The following is a 21,313-nucleotide window of genomic DNA, read 5'->3' as shown; positions in this document are numbered from 1 at the left end:
GGAAATATGAGCGGGAAATGGTGAGAGAGGGTAAGAAATAGCAAGAGTGTGAGAGGAAGGATGAGGGGGGTAATATGGGTAGGTGGGGGGAATAGAGGAGGTTGGATGGGGTAGGGTGGGGGCTAAAGGGTGTAGGCTTGGTGGCAGGGATAAAGAGAGAGGTGTTATAGTTCAGTAGAGAAAGAGGGGATAGGGAGGGTGGGGATAGAGATAAAGGTGGTAGGGCGGGTGGATGTGGGTAGAGAGGGCTGGGCTGGGGTGGTTTGGTGGTAAGAGGGTGGGTTGGGGTAGAGAGTTGGCAGGGGGGTGCAGGTAGAGAGTTGGTAGGGTGGGTGGTGGTAGAGAGAGTTGTGTAAGGTGGGTGGGCGGCGATAGAAAAGGTGGGTGTAGGATGTGTGGGGATAGAAAGAGTGGGGTAGGATGGCTGGGGGTCAAAAGACTTGGGGGTGGAGGGTTGGGTGGGTGTGTCAAAAGACTGGGTAGGTTGGGTGGGGGTAGAAAGACTGGGGGATGGGTGGGTGGGGGTAGAGTGAGTTGCAAGGCTGAGTGGATGGGGTAGAGGGAGTTGGGGTGGGTGAGGGTAGAGTGAGTTGGGTAAGGTGGGTAGGTGTAGATCGAGTGGGGGCAAGGTAAGTGAGGGGTAGGGTGGTTGAGGGTAGAGAGAGCCAGGGTTTGGTGGGGGTAGAAAGACCTGGGGTAGGTTGAGTGGGAGTAGAAATAGTGGGGGTAGGGCGGGTGGGGATAGAAAGAGGGGCTAGGGTCGGTGGGGGGTAGAAAGAGTGGGGGAAGAGGGTGAGGGTAGGGTGGGTGTAGTGAGTGGGGTTAGGTTGGACAAGGGTAGAGAAAGGGGTAGGTTGGGTAAGGGCAGGATGAGTGGGGTGAGGTGGTAGGGTGGGTGGGGTTCGGTGGGTGGGGTTAGAAAGAGGGGGGTAGAAATACTGGGAGGGTAGGATGGGTGGGGATAGAAAAATGGGTGGGTAGAAATACGTGGGTGGGGGTAGAAAGTGAGAGGGTAGGATGGGTGTGGGAAGAGAGTTGGGGTAGGGTGGATGGGGTAGTGAGCGGGGGTAGAGTGGGTAAGGTGAAGAGAGTGGGTGAGGGTAGAGAGTGGGGGTAAGGTGGGTGGCATATAAAGTGGGCGTAGGGTGGGTGAAGGTAGAGAGTGGGGTAGAGAGAGTGGATGGGAGTGGGGTGGGTGGGGCAAGAGTGGGGTGGTAGGGGGGGTTGGGTGAGAGGGAGTGGTAGGATGGGTGGGTGGGGAGAAAGAGTGGGAGTTCGATGAGTGGGTAGGGCGATAGATTGGGGGTAGGGTGGGTGGATGGGTGATGGGGTAGAGCAAGTGGGGGTAGTGGGCTTGGGGACGGTCAACCCACATGGGAGACAGCTGCCCAAGGCCAGGGACATCATCCACAACCATCCTGGAGCGATGGCTGGGCTGCGTTACAGAATTTCCCTCATGGAAGAGATGGGGACCCTGCCCCTAGGGAGGGCTAAATTACATGCCCCATCCATTTGGGGCACGAGGGGTAGAGGGTCCCCACCTATTCAGAAAAGCCATCCTTGGTGGTCTAGTGACCCGCCGACCACCAGTAAAACACTGGCAATCTGCTCCCAGGTAGGACTACATGACATGCCCACCATCCATTTGATTGCCACCCCCCTTTCATATAAAAAAAAAAATCGCTGGTCTAGTGACCCCCAGCACAACCCCAACAAAAAAAGTGCTTTCTATATTATTATTTTTCGTTTGACCCTTCCCTAGGGGCATATGGGCACATTAGTGTGCCATATGCCCCCAGGGAGGACATAACATAATGCCCCATGCTTTGGGGGCTGGATGGGGAGAAGGCTGCTTATATACTAAGCAGCCTCCTCATCCCCACCTCAAAAAAGGATCCCTGGTGGTCTAGTTGCATTGCTGGGCGCGGATCGAGCGATCCGCACACAGCAATGCTTCAAGGTAGGTGTTGTTAGAAAGGGGAGAGACTCCCTTTTGCAACTACACCTTTCTCGTTCAAAACGGCATGAAAATGCTTGAGATCGAGGGGGAAACCTACCTTCTCGTTCACCAGCTGCAGCCAAAATGGCTGCAGCAAGTGAAATTGCATTCAGTGTCATGTCAGCGCGCATTACGCACACTGGCATGATACTGAATGATATCTTACCCTGGGCTGTAAGGAGAAACCTCCTCCCATAGCTCGGGGGTTGGAGTTAGGGTTTGTGTGATCGCTGCCCAGCAGCGATCACAAAAACGCAAGTGCTAAAAAGGGCGAGCTATCTTGTCCTCCGCACTGCAAAAGTAGTGCTGAGAATGAGATGGCTTGTCCTTAGCACTTAAGGTGTTAGGAGACTTCCTAACAGATTTTGTCAGAGTGAGGGCAATCGTAGGTTTAGACACTGATGGATTTTTACTTTGGACTTCCAAACTTCGACAGCCCTTAGAAGCATCAGTTAAGAGAAGCATCCCTTCAGAGTTGGGGCCCAGTTAAGCATTACACCAACTCAGAAACTTTAGTATATAAAGGTTTTGAAAGATCATCTTTGAGTCTGTGACTCTCTTGATACCATGCCCGTCTCACACTATCTTGTCACATGTTGCCAGTCCAGGTACACCGCCTTCCAGTACCCTCCCTGAGATGAATGGCCTTCTAGAAAAATGTGACCTGTCCACTGCTGAACACTGCTCCTGGACCATCATTTTGCTAATTTCTCCATATTATTCAGCCCATTTCAAATTGTGGCTGCCTGAGACCGCTCACTGCGGCCTTCATAAACATTATGTATGCTTTCCCAATCGACGAGGCAGCGCTTGTTGTCTGGGACAAGGCATTTGCCTATTGAGAAATGCTTCCCTTGCAATGAAGACCTGGCTACTATCTCACACCTCTCCCCACATGCCCTTTAGCTCTCAGCCTGTTGGCAGGACAAGCCAAAAGTCAATTGAGTGCTTGCAGCTAACAACAATGGCATAATGCACTATAATGGCAGCTTCGTGCCTTCAACTAAGGCCTATTCAAAATGGCAAAGCTCTTGCTCATAGTGCCTAGCATACCTATAGGCACAAGAATACTGTCTCATGTGCTTCACACTATGTGTTCTGAAACTACGAAAAGCAAAACGTGTACAATGCCCATCATGTGAAAAAATATAACTCGAAGATGTGGTGTCATGAGCTGGGCTGTGGGCAGGTCTGTAACGCAATGTGCTCTGCGTTTTCCAAGAAGTATGATGCATGCAGGAATGTGGCACCATGCATTTTCTGCAATCATGTTGTGCAGGTAAGGAGTAGTAAATGGTGTCATGCACTGTGCTTTAGGTCATGCTCAGACGTGGGGCCATGTGCTACTTGAAAAATGATGTGCTGCATCCTCTCTATGAAGTGCAGTCCATGCAAGCAATACAATTCTATGTGCTACAATGCCAAGGTCCTGTCGGATGATCTTTCTCAGACGGTACCTGTGCTTACGTGTGGGGTGATGCATCTGAACAAACACCTGCAGCAAAATCGGTTCTAATGGTGGCCCCGGAAGTTTGATTTTTTTTTTTTCTAGTCTTTTTTTTTGTTAATTGGGTTTATATTTTTTAGCCGACCAACAGGCAAGGGTCGATATGGACGGCTAAGAGCGGAATTTGCCTGCAGGCTTTACTACAATTAGCAGCCAGCCCAAGTTGTCATACTGAGTTTAAATTCACACACTGGACGCTAAGCGATCAACCCGCAAACCTGGAAAGTTTCATGAAAAGGAAACACTCCTGCAAGTTGTTCCCCATAAGAGAAACAGTAGCCACTGGAAATTGAAAAAAATTCAAGTAGCAGAGATGACTTGCAAACTCTTGGAAGATTGAGAGGCAGACGGGAGAGCAGCTGTAGAAACTACTTGCGCAGGTGGGGGTCAAAGAGTGCAGTGGGCAGTATGGGTGTGTGCAGAAGGAGAGGAGAGAGACTGCATAGAGCGTGAGCAGATGGAAAGTTTAAGCTGACACTGGTTAAGAATGTCCACCAACAGAATTCTCAGAATTGCAACTAACATCATTTAGTTCCTGCCTGCTGAGAATCCTTACTTCCTGACGTTAGGCCAGCACTTTGTGTAACCTGTATGTAGGTCACAGATTTAAATCTGTGAACTATAGGTTACCTGAAGATCTTTTCAGTGTGAGGAATCGGGGAAAGAGGCACAATTTATGTGTATGTATTTTGAATGCTAAAACTCTGATTTCTTTCCACTTCTAGGTGCTTGTGTTTTACTTTTTACGGAGTCTCTTGGCCTTTGTCAGCTGCATTTGTGAGCTTTACTTTTATAAGTAAGTACAGTTAGTATTGAGTAAATACCCATTTCTTTTTGTTTTTGTGTGCGATCTATACCATAATACATTTAGAAATGTTTTAGGTACACAAGGCAATAATTCCACACTTAAAAAAGAAACAGAAAAACTGTAAACATGCAAAATTGATTTTTATTTACTCGTTATGCGCAAGCGCTCTTCCCAAAGACCGCCTTGTGGTGCAGAAGACAGACAGCCTGCTTCGGCGGATACATTTCCATACATAATGATTTGTAAGAATAAAATGTTGTCTAGTGTTTCACACAAACAAAAAAGAATGGTATTGATCACATGGAGACAGTTCCCTTTGAGTTGTGTAGGAACTTCCTGACTCTTCGATCGAATTTTCAAAAGGTCATCTATTTAACAATGACAGTAGGTCTCATTATTCGGCCGGACAACATGAAGCGATTACTTTCTGGAATTTTGGTTGTATGAAATGGATAAAATTCTGTTCTCTCGACACCAGAATTTCTCTGGCTTGAGTACCTTGAGGTGTCATCATCAGCTTGTGCAGATCACACATGGGCTGTCTTTTGTAGTTGGAACGTAATTTAAATTTTTGGAAGTAACGTTTTTCCAATTTCAAGATTTTTTGGTGTTTTTAGCCATTCAGTGCGTGCATCAGTCAAGCCACTGCAATGACCCTTTGCTCCCTAAAGCTGTGTAGCCTACACATGTCCAAAGCAATTTAATTTTTGTTTAAATCGAAGGAATTTATACAGCAGTAAAGTAAATTCATCAGAACCGGTAAAGACTTTGAGCCTAGTTCACAGAAGTGTTTTATACTGGCAAATCCCTATTGAAAAACGCTCCATGAATAAGGGCCTATATTTGGTGAGAGGAGTGTTGGCGGTGCTTACATGAACCAGAGCCATTACTACAGCATATAGGTGACATTTGATGGAGGAAGGGGCAAGCTAATTTTTGAGTGGTTGTAAAAATTGAAATGGGAGCACATGCATGTTTCATATTATACATTCCAAATAACCCCGACAAAAAAGAACCATAAGTCGGTTAAAATTGTAGAAGATCCCACGACTGATAACCCAAGGACCACTCAGACCTTAGATCTTGACCTAATAGACAATCTACTTATTTTTACTACACATTCAGTTATGGGAGGTACTATTATTGAGGAACTATCTATTGATAGGGGAAGCCTCATTGAGGGAGTTTCTACACATAGGAAACGCTGCACGTTTCCCCAAATCACATTCGCAACAGATATTTTATACACTTCAACAAAAAAGGCTACTCACAGCAGAATTGTCCTAGGCATGATGGAAGCGAATCCACCACTGCTGGCGTTGATGCACGCTTCTCAAGGTGGGAGGGGGAGAGAAGGAGGGGTCACATCGAAGAGGATGGTCGGAACATACATTATGAACATAAGAAAAGAAGGGAGGAATTGGAATCCTCAGGAAGACAAATACTTTCAACCCAGTCCCGCCCACGGAATAAGGGAAATAGTAATAGCAAATCTATACCTCGAGACCAGAGGAAGACCTGAGGAATATTTGATTTTAAATGGAACTAATATTTTGAGACTTGTAGCCAACATACCGGGACGAAGAGCCATCCAATCCTGTGATATTGCCCAGGTTGAAATCCTCAATGATTTTGATTTAAATCGAGTTAAGATGGCCGTTCCCTCCCAGTTGGTCAGAGATCTTATTGGTAACAAGGAAGCATTTGCACTACACAGGGTTTATATTGAGTGAGGATAATAAATCAGTACCCCCAACTAAGATGGGGGCTAATTTGACATCACCACTATAGAAGAGGACGACCTCCTCTTTTCCATCAATGTGTATTTCATGCCCAGAGGGACAAGCAAATGAGGGTGTAAAGATATTCAGATTTTGGGGGCTTGGGTTCATCAAATGATAGTGACATAGACTGGTCTTGCCTACCAGGAATATTGTCTGGTAAGAGGCAACATCTACAAAATTAACTATCGGGCAAAAACCAAATTCTGTCACGGATTTAAAGATGCAGCACACTCCAGACCAGGAATCTTTCTACTGGCCAGGTATGTGGCGCACAATAAAACCGCTTTCAAGTTTTTATTTATTTCAGATTCAGCTTTGAGAAGGCAGCCAACCCGTCTCACACCCCCCCCCCCCCTTAACGTACACCCCGTGTCGCAATGGACCATGAACCAGGCCGGTGTGTAATAATGAAATATTTATTTATTTTAAAAATTCAAATGAAAATCAAACCGATTCAATATAAGGCAGCGGCAGCGATCACCAGAGTGGTGATGATTACACAGTAAAATGATAGGATACATTTGATTTAACTTTCTAACATCAGACACATCAATGCACAAATGAATGAAAGCAAGATAACTTTTTGGGTAGTACCTTTTAAATGGCACCACGGTTGTGCAATCCTCCTTGCAACACTCCCTCAAACCCCTGTTAACTAGGCTTTGTGTGGGTGGAGAGGAGTAGCAAGGAGTTAGGTATACTAGGAAAAAATTTGATTGAAAATCCGGCCTACCACTGCTGAATGGGAGGCCAAAATCAGATTGAACCCTTGAAAAATGAACAAACTGGCACTCAGAATTATTAAATGGTTATTTTACATGTGCGGTTGCAGGGATAAGGAAGGAATTTGTGTGGCTGTACTAAAGAGGCAAGAAAACTTACAAGCTACAAGGCAAGGTGTTAAACAACAGGCATACAGGTTAGAAAATCGACTTTGGGAAGGAAAAGCAGTGCAGCAAGAATCACACGTGGCAAAATTGCAATTTCTTGCTTTTCACAGGTTTAAAATAGGCAAACTGCTTAAGAAATGAGCTAAACTGACAGAATCGAAAATCGGTTTTACTGAGGAGGTACAAAGGCACATAACTGGTATGATACTAAAGTCAAAGGGTGACTCTTGATGGGTTGTAGTAAGGGATTCTTAATAGGAAAGGAAAAATGTTTTAAAAGGGAAACACTTTCACGGCCAACTCTGGTTTGTTAGCGAAATGATTTGTTCTACTGCAACTATATTTTAAATGGGTAGATTATGAAAGAAAGACACAGTACGCAAGGAGGTTAATTTTCTCTATGGGAAATTCATGTATTTATTCCAAATAGTACTAAGGACTTACACAAAGGACTGAGGACGCCACACATGGAGACTAACACAGATTTTTCATCTAAGGACAGGACTTGCAGAGGATTCTGACAATTTAAGAAGGTACTAGGGTACTTATAGGATTTCTTATAGGGTTGGACAGAATGCAAGGTAACAAAATGGTGTATGCAGCGTTTTGATATTGGGGAGGGGTAATTCTTACAAAATGCACTTGAATTGGGTAGTTTGTACAGCAAACCGGGTCTCTGGACAGCGGGACAAGGATCAGGTTAATGCACAGCAAAGGGGCTCTCCTTTTAGGGAATAGCGGCACAACCAGTGTCTGGTCTCAGTGGACAGCGGGTGCATCAGCTGGGCAAAGACAGGTCTGGTCACTGGATTCTCCCAAAGGGGTCCGCAGGCTTTCCTCCTTTCTCCCTGATTTATTGGGATTTTTGTAGGGTTTAATGCTGCATAAATGGTTCTGCCTGGATAAGCTCGGCTACCTCTGGCCTGGCTCTGGAGTCTTGCAGGGTGAATGTGGAATATCTGTATCTCTGGATGTTGATTTTTGAATGTGTCCTGACTCTCCCTATGCCTCCTCCTTTTATAAGCTGGATGACATCAGAGGATTTTTACTATGTGGGCAGAAATAACCTGGACCTACCTCTAAGATGGGATAGGTTAGGCTGTGGATGTCGCCGCCTCCCTGTAAGCAGATTGGACCCAGGGAAGTGACATCCGTTTTGGTGTGGGTGTTTTTATGATGTGCTTTGATACACCACAGTTACTTTTACCAAAATCAGTTATGAAACAAAACGCTTATATTTACAATTGTTATCATGAAAATTAGATGGGCAGACCCCATATTTTACCAGGAATACGCCATTCCAAATCCCAAGTTTGTGCAATGCTGTTTTGTCCTTTTGGCAACCTTTCGCCACCTAAAATTCTACAAATGGATACACTGAAGCCTATCAATGTTGGGCATATTTCCATCAACTTTTACATCTGTGTCCTGTACGCTTTCCTCAGAAATGCCTCTTTAATCCCATTCACGCCCCCCCACATGCTAGGATAACCCACGTAGTCTCTTTTTAATTATGCAAAAATTACATTAAAACCCATCAGAATTTCACATTACTGCCTTTTCAGATTACTGAAATAAATGTCTTAATATAAGAAGTAGTTTAAATCAAATGGGCCGGCTTTGTTCTCAGAAGTGGGCAGTCTGTCCAACACCCCAGAAAAATGTCTTTCCTTGGTCAGCTGAACAACAGAGTTACCATGACGCTCTTTCATCCCAGGCAGTGGAAGCTGAGGAGAGGTGTCAAAGGAGTTCACACTTCATTGTGACAAGGACAGTTCCCCTTGATCCATTGTCCCTGGCTGCAAAACTGCCAGCCAGCCTGACAAGGTCGTGAATTCCCATACCTTGGTCCTTTCACATTTGTAAAGGGACTTCCTTTCCCAATGGGCTGGATATCTTCAAAGTGCCTGCCTTGCCAAACTGGTCTAACAGGAATGCCTGAGCTTCAGCCAGGCTGTTGAAGTTCTTTGTGTGGAGAAAAGTAAAATACACATATATTTTTGCAGCTTTTCTTCCCCCAAATGTACAGTTGTTTTTCTGGGCATTTTACAGTATTCTTTCCCATTTAGCTGTCATAATGTCATTTTATTTCTCTGTAAAGCAAAGTAACACAGATCATTTTATTTTTATGTCCATTTAAAAATGCGGTTTTCAGTCCGCTTTTGTAGCTCTGGTCAATTTCTACCCACGAGATATGTTCAAGAAATGGGTTCTTTGTAACTGACATCGGGGAAAAGGAGAGAGAGAGCTTCTTTTTGAAGTGCGTTGCGTGTTTAATTTGTTTCCAAAGTAAATGTTGAATGCGGCCTGAAATACAATTCCTGCTTTTCATAGACTTTCTTTGGCACAACAATGCCGTTCAGGGAGGAATAGCCCTCAATTGCTTATGTTCAATCTGAATATAGTTGGACATGGCTGGGTTTTACTGGAACCAAACTGTGTGAGGTTTAAAGATGAACATAGCACCAGTGCAAGGTCGTTTTTAAACGCAGAGCATTTTCTTTTGTAGTTTGCATTTGGAAGTTTTGAGCTGACAGCATAGCAGCGCAGAGCCATTCTGCCTTGGAATCCTTCTCTTTCTGGGTGCACATGGAAAAAATAAATGCAGCCGTTCTTGGGGAGCCTGTGCTCAATCTCACCCCATATGTGCTCGGCAGGCACAGCGCAGCCATGATTTCTGTAACTGCTAAAATGCAGTTTTGTGATGCAGGGATTTCTGTTGGCCTGGTAAATGTATCCCACATTTTAGATTCTGAAGCGGACCTCTTGGAATACCCAGGGCTTTAAACACCTGTTATTGCACAAAAATAATCCTTTGGGTGCTGTTGATATTGTGATGCTCCCGGAAACATGGCTTCTCCACCCTCCAGTATGGGATGGGTATAATTTATTTGGTAAAGGCGGTTAAAATGAATACTGGAATGACCTTAGAGGCCTGGGATTCTCCTAATGCCTTTACGCAGCTAACTAAACATCATTGTCCCTTGGTTTCTTACCGTCCAAGAGGGCATTATGCCCTCTTGAAGTTATACTAGAATCCAGCGTCGATTTCTGACAATGTTTTTCTCGAGGGTGTAGAAGCAATGTTGGATTTAACTTTGGGAGATACTAACACCATTTCAGTTTTAGTTGCAGGTGATTTGAATATTCAATGCTTGCAAATAAGGTATCACTTATTGACTGGGAGAACAAAGAGGTGGTTGACATTAAGAAAAATTGAGATTTTGTTACGTTGAAGAGGGCTTTAAAGGGAGATATTCCATCCTGTCCAACTTGGAGACGTGCAGCACAGGTGGCTACTATTTTTTATTTATGGAACATTTTTATGGCACCTATAGAGCAGAAAGTGTTTCCAGGTGCCATTGACTATTTCTCTGTCTCAACAAGCACATTTGTGATAACACAGGTTAATAGTGATCATGAGCTCTTATTGGTCACCTATGAAGTACCTTTGTTAATGCCTCGGGCAGATTATCATTTCAATTTGGGGGTCACGGGAGGTAGAAACAGGTTTACATGGTCGGAAAGTTAATTGGATAAATTAAATACCTATATAAGTAATAACATTTTTAGATTCGACACGCACAGCCTTGGGAATGATGATGATTATGTGGCTGCTCTTAATTGCAGAAACTACCCAAGGTGGTTCCTGAACTATATTTAAACACAAACATGTTTGATACAGAGGTTAGGAATAATAAAAATCAGCTAAGGAAAGATGTGAGAGCTATATCTCATTTGGATATTCTTTCTAGATCATTAATGATAAAAAGAAATTAAGGTACAAGAATTGGGTGAGAGGCTGTCAAGCGTGGACGTCTCAGCAGGATGGGGAAAATATGCTGCAAACCATTGCCTCTAAGAATAGTGCCCAGGTATGGACTCTATTGAAAACTGGGAATAGTGATCCACAGTTACCTTTGCAGACAAACCCTATCCAAGAGAAAGCATGGGTGCAATATTTCACAAAATGATGCCTCCTTGACTCCGATAGATTATCAGCTGACACGAGATTGGGACACGCATGACTCCTTAGCTTTCAAACAGGATGACAATATAATGCAAATAAAAGAACAAAGCTCATCTAGAGAGCCAGGACCTGATGGCCTCACAAATTTAGCTAAGAACGTATCCAGAGGCATGGTCCAAGATCTTGTTGACTATTTTTAATCCTGTTCTGAAGACCAAACAAATACTCCAATCCTGGATAAAATCAGTGATAATACTGATATTTAAGAAAGGAGACAGAGAAGCCCCTCAGAATTATCATCCGATAGCCCTTTTAGACGTCCTGGGAAAGTGTTTTGATCAACTAGTAATTGGACATTCACCAATCAGGTTTTGTTCTGGGTGTGGGGAAAGCTATAAACCTCTTGGCATTATCTCTAGTTTAAAAAAAAAAAGGGTAATTCAATGTGGTCAGCAAGTATATATGGGTTTTATTGATTTTAAGCTAGCGTTTGATTCAGTCCCAAGAGACATACTATTTTAAAAAATGAAATCTCCTACATGCCCGGCATACATTCGATCATTCTATTTCCAGCTTTACTCGGATATATCTCTGCAGGTCAGGGTAAATCAACAGGGTCTTTTATTGGAACCAATTTTAACACAAAGAGGATTGAACCTCAAACGGGTGTATTGTCACCCTGCCTTTTTTTAACTTTATAAGGGATAAGGCTAGCTCAGGGGCAACGCGTTTGTCTTGAAAGCAAGACAACACGGCACAACACATGTTCAAATCCCGATCCCACGCTTAGAACCCACTTGCTGGTATTAAGCACGCTATAAATGAACAAAACAATTTTAAAAAAATAACAAAATTCTCGCTCAATATTTGGGGTAAGATTAACGCCTACCCAATGGGAATAGGTAAGACCTCTATAACGTGGCTCCTACATGCAGATGATCTAGTCCTTATAGTCAAGAAGCCCGTAGGCCTTCAGAGACTATTACTGGCATTGGCGAAATATGCAAATAAGAATCATGAATGCAGACAAGTCTAATATTGTTATTTTAACTCCGAAAAAGCTCTCTAAAAGAACCGTACTAAAGTGTGTGTGTGTGTGTGTGTGTGTGTATATAAAAATAATATAATTTTACGTGCCGGGGGACACACTCCAGTCAGCACCTTCAGAATTCTGGCTATATTTCAGATAAGGAATTTGTCCTGAGGAAGCCATTAATGTTTGGCGTACTTTCCCAGTATCCTTGGCCTACGTAGGGAACGGTGGTCAAGCGGCCAAGGCACACATTTGCACAGGGATTTGGCGTGAACAGATATGCAATAGAGCACATTATTGATTCAAATAAAGCCATGTCTACTCTACACAAGGTCGCTATCCTTTATGTAATTTGCCTGGTAGGTTAGTAAGATACTTTATATTGACTTGGCAGGTATCTATAACATTTTCGCATCTGTGTTAGATGATGGGGCAACCTTTGGTTTTCTGAGTGTCACTAAAATGTCGAAGTTCTAGTCTCTTGGTTTGTGGCAAGCCAGTGTGCCAGAGGACTTGTTTCCTTCAACTGTGACTTTTATTTCCAATGGGGAATAAAGCTTGCTGCTGATTAGTTGTATCGGGTACTTGCCCCGATGCTATACTATCACCTATTCTCCCTCTCTCACGAAGTCTGGAAGAAAAAAAGCTTAGAGATCCTGACCACTAATCCCAGCCTACTGATCCCATACACCTATGTCAGTGCAACTTCCAGACAGATTTTCACTGATATCCTCTTTACGGTCTCCTCTTGAGATATGTGGACTCCTCATCTTATCTATACTCTCCTCTCATATCTTCACTCATTAATGGTGGTGCTAGATGGGAAGTACTCTTGGCAGGCTTCTCATCATCCAGGTATATCATTAATGTCTATCACAATGGCACTATGTTTGTTTGTTTGTTTGTTTATTCATTTATTAAGCGCACCAGACTCGTAAGTAAAAGGGCGCAACGGCAAGGAACTGCAAGGCTTACATGGTAACGTTTACACAGGTTACAGAATTTACATATAGCAAAATGAACAATTTTTGCAAGATTACAGGATATATACAATATGAACAATAGGGGTGAGGTAAAGGTACATGCACTGAGGATGTAGAGCTTGTATGGTTACATATACATAGGCTGCAGTATTTACATACAGAAAGATTATAGCAGGATATACTGTTTCTTAATTACATGATAGTGTCCTCAGGGAGAGGGTGGTGGGAAGCTAAGGATTAGTGGCAGTGATGTGTTACTTTTTCCTGAAGAGTAGATATGATTGGTCAACTCTCAATTCCTGGGGCAGTGAATTCCAGCTTTTGGCTCCCTTAACGGTGAAGCCATTACCTCCGATGGTAGTAAGTTTGTATTTGGGGATATTTAGGCAGTTGGTGTTCCCACTTCTAGCGGGTCTGAGAGAAGTTCTTCTCTGAAGTTTGTCTATAAGGTAGCTAGGGGCCGCATTGTTCAATGCTTTGTGTGTCAAAGAGTGTTTTTAGAAGAATTTTATTGGATGTGGAGAGCCATTTGTGTTGACGTCTCGAGGCAGAAATGTGGGTTGTCTTATTTATGCCAAGGGCTGCTCTTAAGGCATTATTTTGTAGCGTTTGGAGCTTGTGAATGGTGGATTTGTTAGCCCCAATGTAGAGGGCATTGCAATAGTCGATTCTAGAGAGTATAAGGGCTCTAGCCAGGATCAGACAGCTATTGTCGGAGAGGAACGGTTTACCGGCTCTGAGAAGTTTGCATGTGTAAGCCGTGGCCGAGGTAAGGGATTTGACCTGCTTGTCAAAGGATAGTGTGGAGTCCAGGTAGAATCCCAACGTTTTTACTTCCTTGGAGACTTTAATGGTATTGCCGTCAATATTGAAAGATGAGTATTCTTGACCTAGTTTTTTAATGTTGGCCTGCGAGCCCAATATTATTAGTTCAGTCTTATCATCGTTCAAGCATAGGCCGTGTGTGGCCATCCATGCTTGGATGATAAGGTAAACTTTGTTCACTAGGCCCATGTCCGTACCGTAATCCCCAGAAAGTGGTAGGAGAATCTGAGTATCATCTGCATAGTTAGTGTAGGTGATACCCAGCTGGTCCAGATCGTCGACCAGTGGCTTAGTGAAGATGTTGTAGAGGGTATCATGGCTCAGGGTCCTCAACCGCGTTCACAGGCGCTTGCCGTCCCTCGTCAACTTCCTTCTACTCCTTCTTCCTCTCTCTGTGTCCGCCTTCTTACGACTGGTGTACCACGCTCCTGAACCCCTCCTCGGAAAAACTTCAAAGCTTAATGCTCGCTCTGCCCTCAAACACCCTGTCGACATCTGGCTCCTCCTTGAAGACCTTGATCTAGATATGCTCGCTCTTACCGAGACGTGGTTCAATGCCAGCTCAGTCACTGCTTTTGACTCCCATCTCCCTGATGGCTATAAAATCATGTCCAAGACTCGCCCTAATCGTGCTGGCTGTGGGGTGTCATAATCTTCCCTGAGTGGGTCCCTTCTTCCCTCATACCCACCCAGCCTTACTCTTCTTTCGAGAGCCTGTTTTGTAAGCTGGTCATCTCTCACACTTCCTCCTTGACCATTGCCACTATTTACAGGCCACCTGGCTCTACCAGCCTGTTTCTCTCTGAATGGGCTGATTTCTCCCACTCTCTCCTCGCATCCACCTCTCCTTCTCCTGGGTGACTTCAACATCCACCTCGACTCCTCATTCATGGCATCCTCTCTCTTCTATAACCTCTGCACCTCGATCTCCCTCTGGTCCTACCTGCTCAGCTGGGCACACTCTTGATGCCTTCATCCACAATGATCCTTTGCTCTCCTCCCCACTCACCACCCCACTCTTGGTCAGACCATTCTCTTCTCTCCTCTTACCTGGGTCCTCTCTGCTGTCTGACCACACCTCCCCCCAAACTTGCCAACCTCGTTCACGAACATCCGTCCGATGAAACGAGTGTCAGTTGCTGCCTTTGTATCTACCTTCATCCCACTTCTGCTCTGACTGCAGGCTCTACTTCTGACTCGGCTCTCTGCAATCTCCATCTTGCGGTCACAAATACTTCTGACATTCTTGCCCCAGTCATGAGGATCTGCCTAAACAGTCCTCCAAGCATAACACCTGGTATGAATTTGAACTTGCAGCCCCGAAACGCAAGTGCATAGCTGCGGAATGGAAGTGGCAGACCTCGAGCTCATCCCAGACTCGCATCTCTGGTGCATCCAACAACATCCAACAACAAGGCTGAGCTCTGCAAGGAACTAGCCAATCCTTCCACAGTCTTCACATTGCCTCTGGAATGCACTGGCCGCACACTTCACTGCAAAAACTCAGCACATCCTGAGCACCCTCGCACCCTCCCCACCCTTTTCCCTCACCCCACTGCCACCTATGGTGTCCCATACCCCCTCTGCCTTTCTCTCCTCCTTCTCTACTATCGCATCTGATGCAGTCACTATAGTTGTCTCCTCTAAGAAGGTCTCCTCCAAACAGTTCACCCCCCTGTTCTTCCTGAACTATTAAGGACACTATTTGCTCTCTTGCTGATTTCTGCAATCACTCTCGCTACTGGGTTTTCCCCTCTTCCCACAAGCATTCTCTTGTGTGCCCCCTCTTGAAAAATACTTCTGCAGACCTGTCTTGTCCGGCTAACTAGCAAGCCATCTTTATCGGCCCCTTCCATGGGAAACTCTTGGAAAATCTGTTATTCCACCTGCTGATCCAGCATACTGAGCTTGTTGGTTGTTGGATTCCGAGCATCCAGAGGCGCAGAAACTGCTCTTCTGAACACCTGTGAAGAACTGCTTGCATCTCTTGATTCTAACTCTTTTGCCGTTCTCATTCTACTTTATCTCTCCTCTGCATTTGACACGGTCAACCACTCTATCCCCATGAAACGGCTCCACAATACTCTAGGTATCTCAGAGCGGACACTGGACTGGCTGACCACCTTCCTCAATGACCGTCTGTTAGGAAAGATTTCTTAATTGTGGGTAATTTTCCTTCCAGGTGGCAACCCCTAAACTTTTTGCTGTTGTTTTTACCATGATCTAGACTTTACCAGAGAAGTGCAGCCTTCTGCCGCACTCCTCTGGGCTTTCGCTCCATTCTTACAGGGAAACTGACATGCCCTTAAGACAGTCAGTACCGGGAAACGTTGTTTTCCGTAGTTCTTTTATCATGTTGCAGCTTTTGCGCAACATGACACAAGAGGGCACTGTAAGCTAAGTTACTGCTCTCTTGGGTCTCTAGTCTTCTACAGGCCCTAGACACCCTCTTGGGATTGTTAACGAACGGTGCAAGTGAATCACGGACGGGACTGGTGGCAGCGATCGTTTCTTTGTGTTTTGAGCTTCTTTTGGCTGTTTAAGCGCGTTTCTCACGCTTAGCCCAAAATGGTGGCCTGGCTTCCAAAATGGGCAGACCACGAGGCTCGTTGTCCTGCCCGCTGACCGTCGTGCCCCCTTCACCTTCCCCAGGTCGAGCCGACCGGGGCCTTCCTTATTTGGGCATGTACTTTCCCACGAAACACAGATGCTTTCGCGGGCTTCTACAGGCCTTGTGTGCGCCTCCAGGATGTGGGCTGGGATGTCTGGTCCCAATACACATCCTGGGTGCCAGAGAGTCTAGTGTGTCGTGAATGCCTGGGACCACCGTGGTCCGTGATAGGTCCACGTATGGTGTGAGTGTTTCGTGAGCAGATCTCCCATTGGGTCCCCTCCGTTTTGGCGCGAAGGGAACCGTGGATAAGAGGAGGCTGGAAACACCACTACCATGTCGATCTCATGAGTTCTCACGAACGAAGGAATACAGGAGCCAAGTATCCTGCAACTACGAGGCTGAACCGAGGAATCGCTGGTGACCCGCTGAAGGACTGCTTTGTGAAACCCTTTCTACCTCTGATCGAACGAGAAGGCCTGTACTGGTACTTCGACCCTTTGGAATAGTGGGAACAACTATTCTCGGCATCTTCACCATCTCCTGCACGTAAGCCTTCGGAAGTGTCTCTGGGCCATCCAGTGGACTGACCAGCCTACCCAGGAGTCTTTGTCTGTAACCGCCGTCAGGTTGCTGCTGTATTACGAGTCCTTGCCACTCTCACACGATTCGTACACTTGGCATTCCCAGGTCTGAAGTGAGCAGTGTACCTTGGGCTGAAATACACACGGCCGCTCCGTTGCCCTGCTGTTGTAACAAACTGTGCGGGTTCACTGTGTTTGGGACATCTTCAACTCTAACTTCTGCTGCCGCGGAATCTACATGACGCCGAGTCGTCCCCTGCTCGTATCTGAACCTGCCAGCACTGAAACTGACGCGGAGAAGCCTGGCTCTGCCTGCATCGGGTACCGGTGAGTAGTATCGCTAGGAAGTGGTCGCCCTCCTGCAGTAGCCCATAGCTTTTCCCCGCTGTTTCAAACAGCACGCCTTTCCGTACTCGCGCTCTGCTTCTGCCCACAATGGAGGCTGCGCTTGAGTCACGGAGCTCTGTTCATCTTCATTTGTTCACTGAACTGCCTGATTCCCTCGAGGAGACTCCCCTTTGCCCGTTGGCACCCGTGTGTGCAGGTACTTTTGAGCACAGGGCTCCACTCTTCGTAGGGCTCGGACTTCCTTCTAGTTAGGTGCCTCTGAAGGCGGACTGGGTCTAACTATTATTCGCACTGCCTGTTTTCCTCCCCATCTAGGTGGTCTGCATATTTTGTGCGTCTAACTCGTTAGACTCGTTGGTAATTGTATATATATTGTATTTGATTGTGATGTGTTGGTTTACTTGAGTTGTATTGTGATTTCTCGCTAGGGTCAATGTTACAAAGGCCTTGTAATAAATGTGTGTATATTTTTAATATAACACCTGCTTGGAGTCATTTGTAAGTGTCCTTGCTTTGTGTGCTCATTGCGGGCTTTCAGTCACCCTCACCCCTCTTGAGATCTAGTCTTGATCGCTATCTTGATTGGTCTGGCTTGTCCAGAGGTCACCCTGTTCCAAGAAACTAGGCTGGCCTTCTGAACCTCTGCCCCTCCAAGACAGAGTTCAGAAATCCATCTTAACACCGTCCCTCCCAAGTTATCCTGGGCTCTTTTTCCTCTCCCACCTCCATCTCCTCCTGTGGCATCCCCAGGGCTCCAACCTTTCTCCCTGGCTCTTTAACATCTATCTTACTCCGCTTGCACACCTAATTTCCACTTTCTCCCCTTACTTCCAGTGTTATGCTGGTGACGCACAACTCTTCTTCAAACTTCCCTCTGATCCACTTCTTGCTTCCTCCATCATTCCTCTGACTGCCTATCTGCCATCCAGTCCTGGTGTGCCTCCAATTATCTCTGTCACAATGCCAGCAAGACTGAGATCTTTCCCATTGGGACTCCTGCTCCCTCTTTCTTCCCCACACTCCGGCCAGCCTGTATGGGTTCTCCCCCTTCTCCTCCATCTGAAGTCAAAAATGTTTGAGTCCTCTTCGACTCCTCTTTCTTTCCTCCCTCACATCCAGGACCTTGCCAAGAAGGCCCACTTTCAACTCCACCTCCCCAAAGGAATCCTTCCTTTCCTCACTTTCTCCCAGAAGCTCAATGTCACTAGAGCTCTGGTACTCTCTAGGCTTGACTCCTGCAATTGCCTCTTGCTTAATCTCCCCTCTTCCTCTTTACGTCCCCTCCAGCAAATCCAGAATAGGGCTGTAAGACTTATCCTTGCCCTCAAGGCATCTCTCTTGTCCTAAAAACTCTCCACTGGCTACCGGTTGCTGCAAGGGTCAAATTCAAATCTCTCTGCATCATCCCCTTCTCTCCCCATGCCCGAAACCTTGTTCTCCACATTGACCCCCCACCTCTCTCTTTCTCACCACATTTCTCTCACTGCCAGATCTTGCTGCTTGCACCGCAACAACATCTGTAAAATCCGTCCCTTTGTTAACCTTTCACGCTACTAAACTCGTAATCTCCTCCCTCATCTTCTCCAGACTCTTCTACTGCTCCACTCTTTTCTTCGGACTCCCTTCCTCTCACCTCTCCCCCCTCAAATCTGTCTACTACTCTGCCATCCGCTCTCTCTGCCTTCTCTCACCTCACAACTCCATCTCCTTTACTCTTAACTCACTAGGTTGGCTCCCATTTCACCCCCAGCTCAAATTTAATTTCCTCTGTCTAGTCTTCAAAGTCCTCTATTGTCTTGCCCCTCCCTACCTATCCTCCCTTCTCACTTTCTATACTGCTTCTCATTCTGTCAGTTCTGCGGATCTCTTACTTCTCTCTCCTCCCCCACCCTGTGCCCCTTCCCGCTTCCGCTCCTTCCAACTTCTCGCTCCTTTCCATTGGAACCGCCTACCACTCCCTGTCTGCTCTATTACCTCCTACCCTTCATTCCGCACTTCTCTAAAATCCTATATCTTCCACTCCCCCCACTAGCATCTTTTTTGCTTCCTCTCTCACTACTGAATCCACCTCTACCTACACCTCCTACCCCCTCTCTTACTTTGGTCTCTCTCCATTAGCGCTTAACCTCATCAATAATGTAAATTGTTCCTTGTATTGTTTTCTTAGATTCAATTGCCATGTATTGCTTGTTGTATTTGCTTGTTCCTCTTGTAAAGCGCTTTGGATTAAAGCGCTAAATAAATTAAAATAAATACAAATCCATAAGGCTGTCTGGGGCCAGGGGCCACGCTATCTACAACTGGCTCTCACTAAAGACTCTCCCTTCAGATCTTTACGTTCCTCCGGCAACAACTCTCTGCTTGTACAGCGATTCGCTAAACAGTGAGCTGTTTGACAATCTCTTTCCGCGGCTGGCGCTCTCCTTTGAAAGAGCCTCCCCCTTCCTCTTGTCTTGAGCCGGATCACCTCAAATTCCAGAAGCTCCTCAAGACTTTCTTTTGCACCCCCCCTCCTTTGCTGAACCCCACAGTTGCTGCGATTGGTGACCAGTTGTGTCCACCTGGGTCCTGGCCTACCACCCCCAATCGCCTTCAGCCTTCCCCAACTCCCAGCACTTGCCTTGGGTGCCCACTGGCATGTGCTATGACAGGCCTGCACTTGTTTACTGGCAGTTGACCAGTCTTACCTAGGGATCTCTGCCAGTCACCTAACAGCTGCTTGCAACTTACTCCCTAGCACTTCCCTCTGTGACTCCTAGCACTTACTCCCACCATTCCCCCATCCCTTCTCTCTCTCTGCCCTTGCACGTTCCGAATGCTCACAAGGCCTAGTAGGACCGCTTCTCTTTCATTGTTTATATTTGCCTTTCAATCCCATGTTCCCTCCCCGTTGTCCTGTGGGCGCTTTGAAGCTCAATTTACTTGATGTATAAGCCCCTTACAAATGCACAATAAATAAATGTTAAAACCTAGGCCAATGTTAGCATGTGGGAGCCTCGTGTTTAGATCATTTTGGCTCTTCCTGACCTCAGTTCTTGGCCCTCAAGGAGTCTCGGGTTCCTGTAGAACAGCATCTTTCAGTTGTCAGAATTCCGTTGACCGTTTCAGCATTTCAGGTTCCAAGATACTATCGGAAGATGAGGGGCCACTGAATAAATTTTTTTAAAAAACTGGTTGAGAAAAGGGGGCTGCTATTGCTGGTCAATGTTGCGACCTGTCTGGTCGAAAAACAAAGCAGTTGTGAAACTGGGACAGTATAACAGAGGTCCAGCGACTTCAACATGTAATTTAAAGGACCATTAACGGTACGGATGTTCTCTTACGTCACAACTCAGTAAAATATTGTAATTTAATTCCTTAGTAAGTCCAGGCCGATTGGAATGCTGTTGTCTACATTTCCTCCCCTCCGTATAGGGTCACAATACAGGCTCTCAAAGGCCAGTGAGTGTCTTGGTCCATCGCACCAAGTGAAGGGAAAAGGACGAATCAAGGACCTTCTCTTATCCACAGAGATGGGCAGGGCTTCACTCTCATGACTGGTCTTGGTTTGTGCTGCAAGTCCGACAGAGCTTCCTGTGAGTGGTCAGCAATGAGAGGCGGCCAACCTTTTCATGATTGTTCAAAACATGCAATTTTATTAAATCATAAATTAATATTAAATGCCTCACTATCCCTACTCTGATGACTGTCTGCTGCCTAACAGAATTAAAGGTAAACGCTCTTAACACAGGATGTCTGGCCCTCACACTTCAACATCAAATACACAACGAAAATGTATCGCAATTCAATTAACATCAACAATGATATTCACAGTTTGATGACCTTTCTGTAACCCGGGCAAACTCCCTTCCCAAGGATTCAAGGTAAATTCAGATCCAATGTTCATCAAAAAGAAACCAGGAAATTCACGTAGGTAGCAAAGTCTCAATTCAGTTCTTGATGTTTCAATGTCAAGGTAATGTTTTGTTCAT

At 45.7% G+C, this 21,313-nt stretch overlaps 1 protein-coding gene across 1 annotated transcript in view; it reads left to right on the top strand.

Moving 5' to 3' along the window:
• The window catches only part of ALG9 (ALG9 alpha-1,2-mannosyltransferase), a 944,483-nt gene that overhangs the window by 18,174 nt on the left and 904,996 nt on the right, over positions 1–21,313 (top strand). Inside the window, exon 4 of the mRNA XM_069614305.1 lies at positions 4,232–4,302. Coding sequence (XP_069470406.1) covers positions 4,232–4,302 — 71 coding nt within the window. The remainder of the gene's footprint in view (positions 1–4,231; positions 4,303–21,313) is intronic.

The sequence above is a fragment of the Ambystoma mexicanum genome, chromosome 9, assembly GCF_040938575.1.
Source record: "Ambystoma mexicanum isolate Mex_15411 chromosome 9, UKY_AmexF1_1, whole genome shotgun sequence".
In the NCBI taxonomy this organism is placed as follows: domain Eukaryota; kingdom Metazoa; phylum Chordata; class Amphibia; order Caudata; family Ambystomatidae; genus Ambystoma; species Ambystoma mexicanum.
Note: the sequence above shows the minus strand (reverse complement) of the source record. Positions and strands in the feature narration are given on the sequence as shown.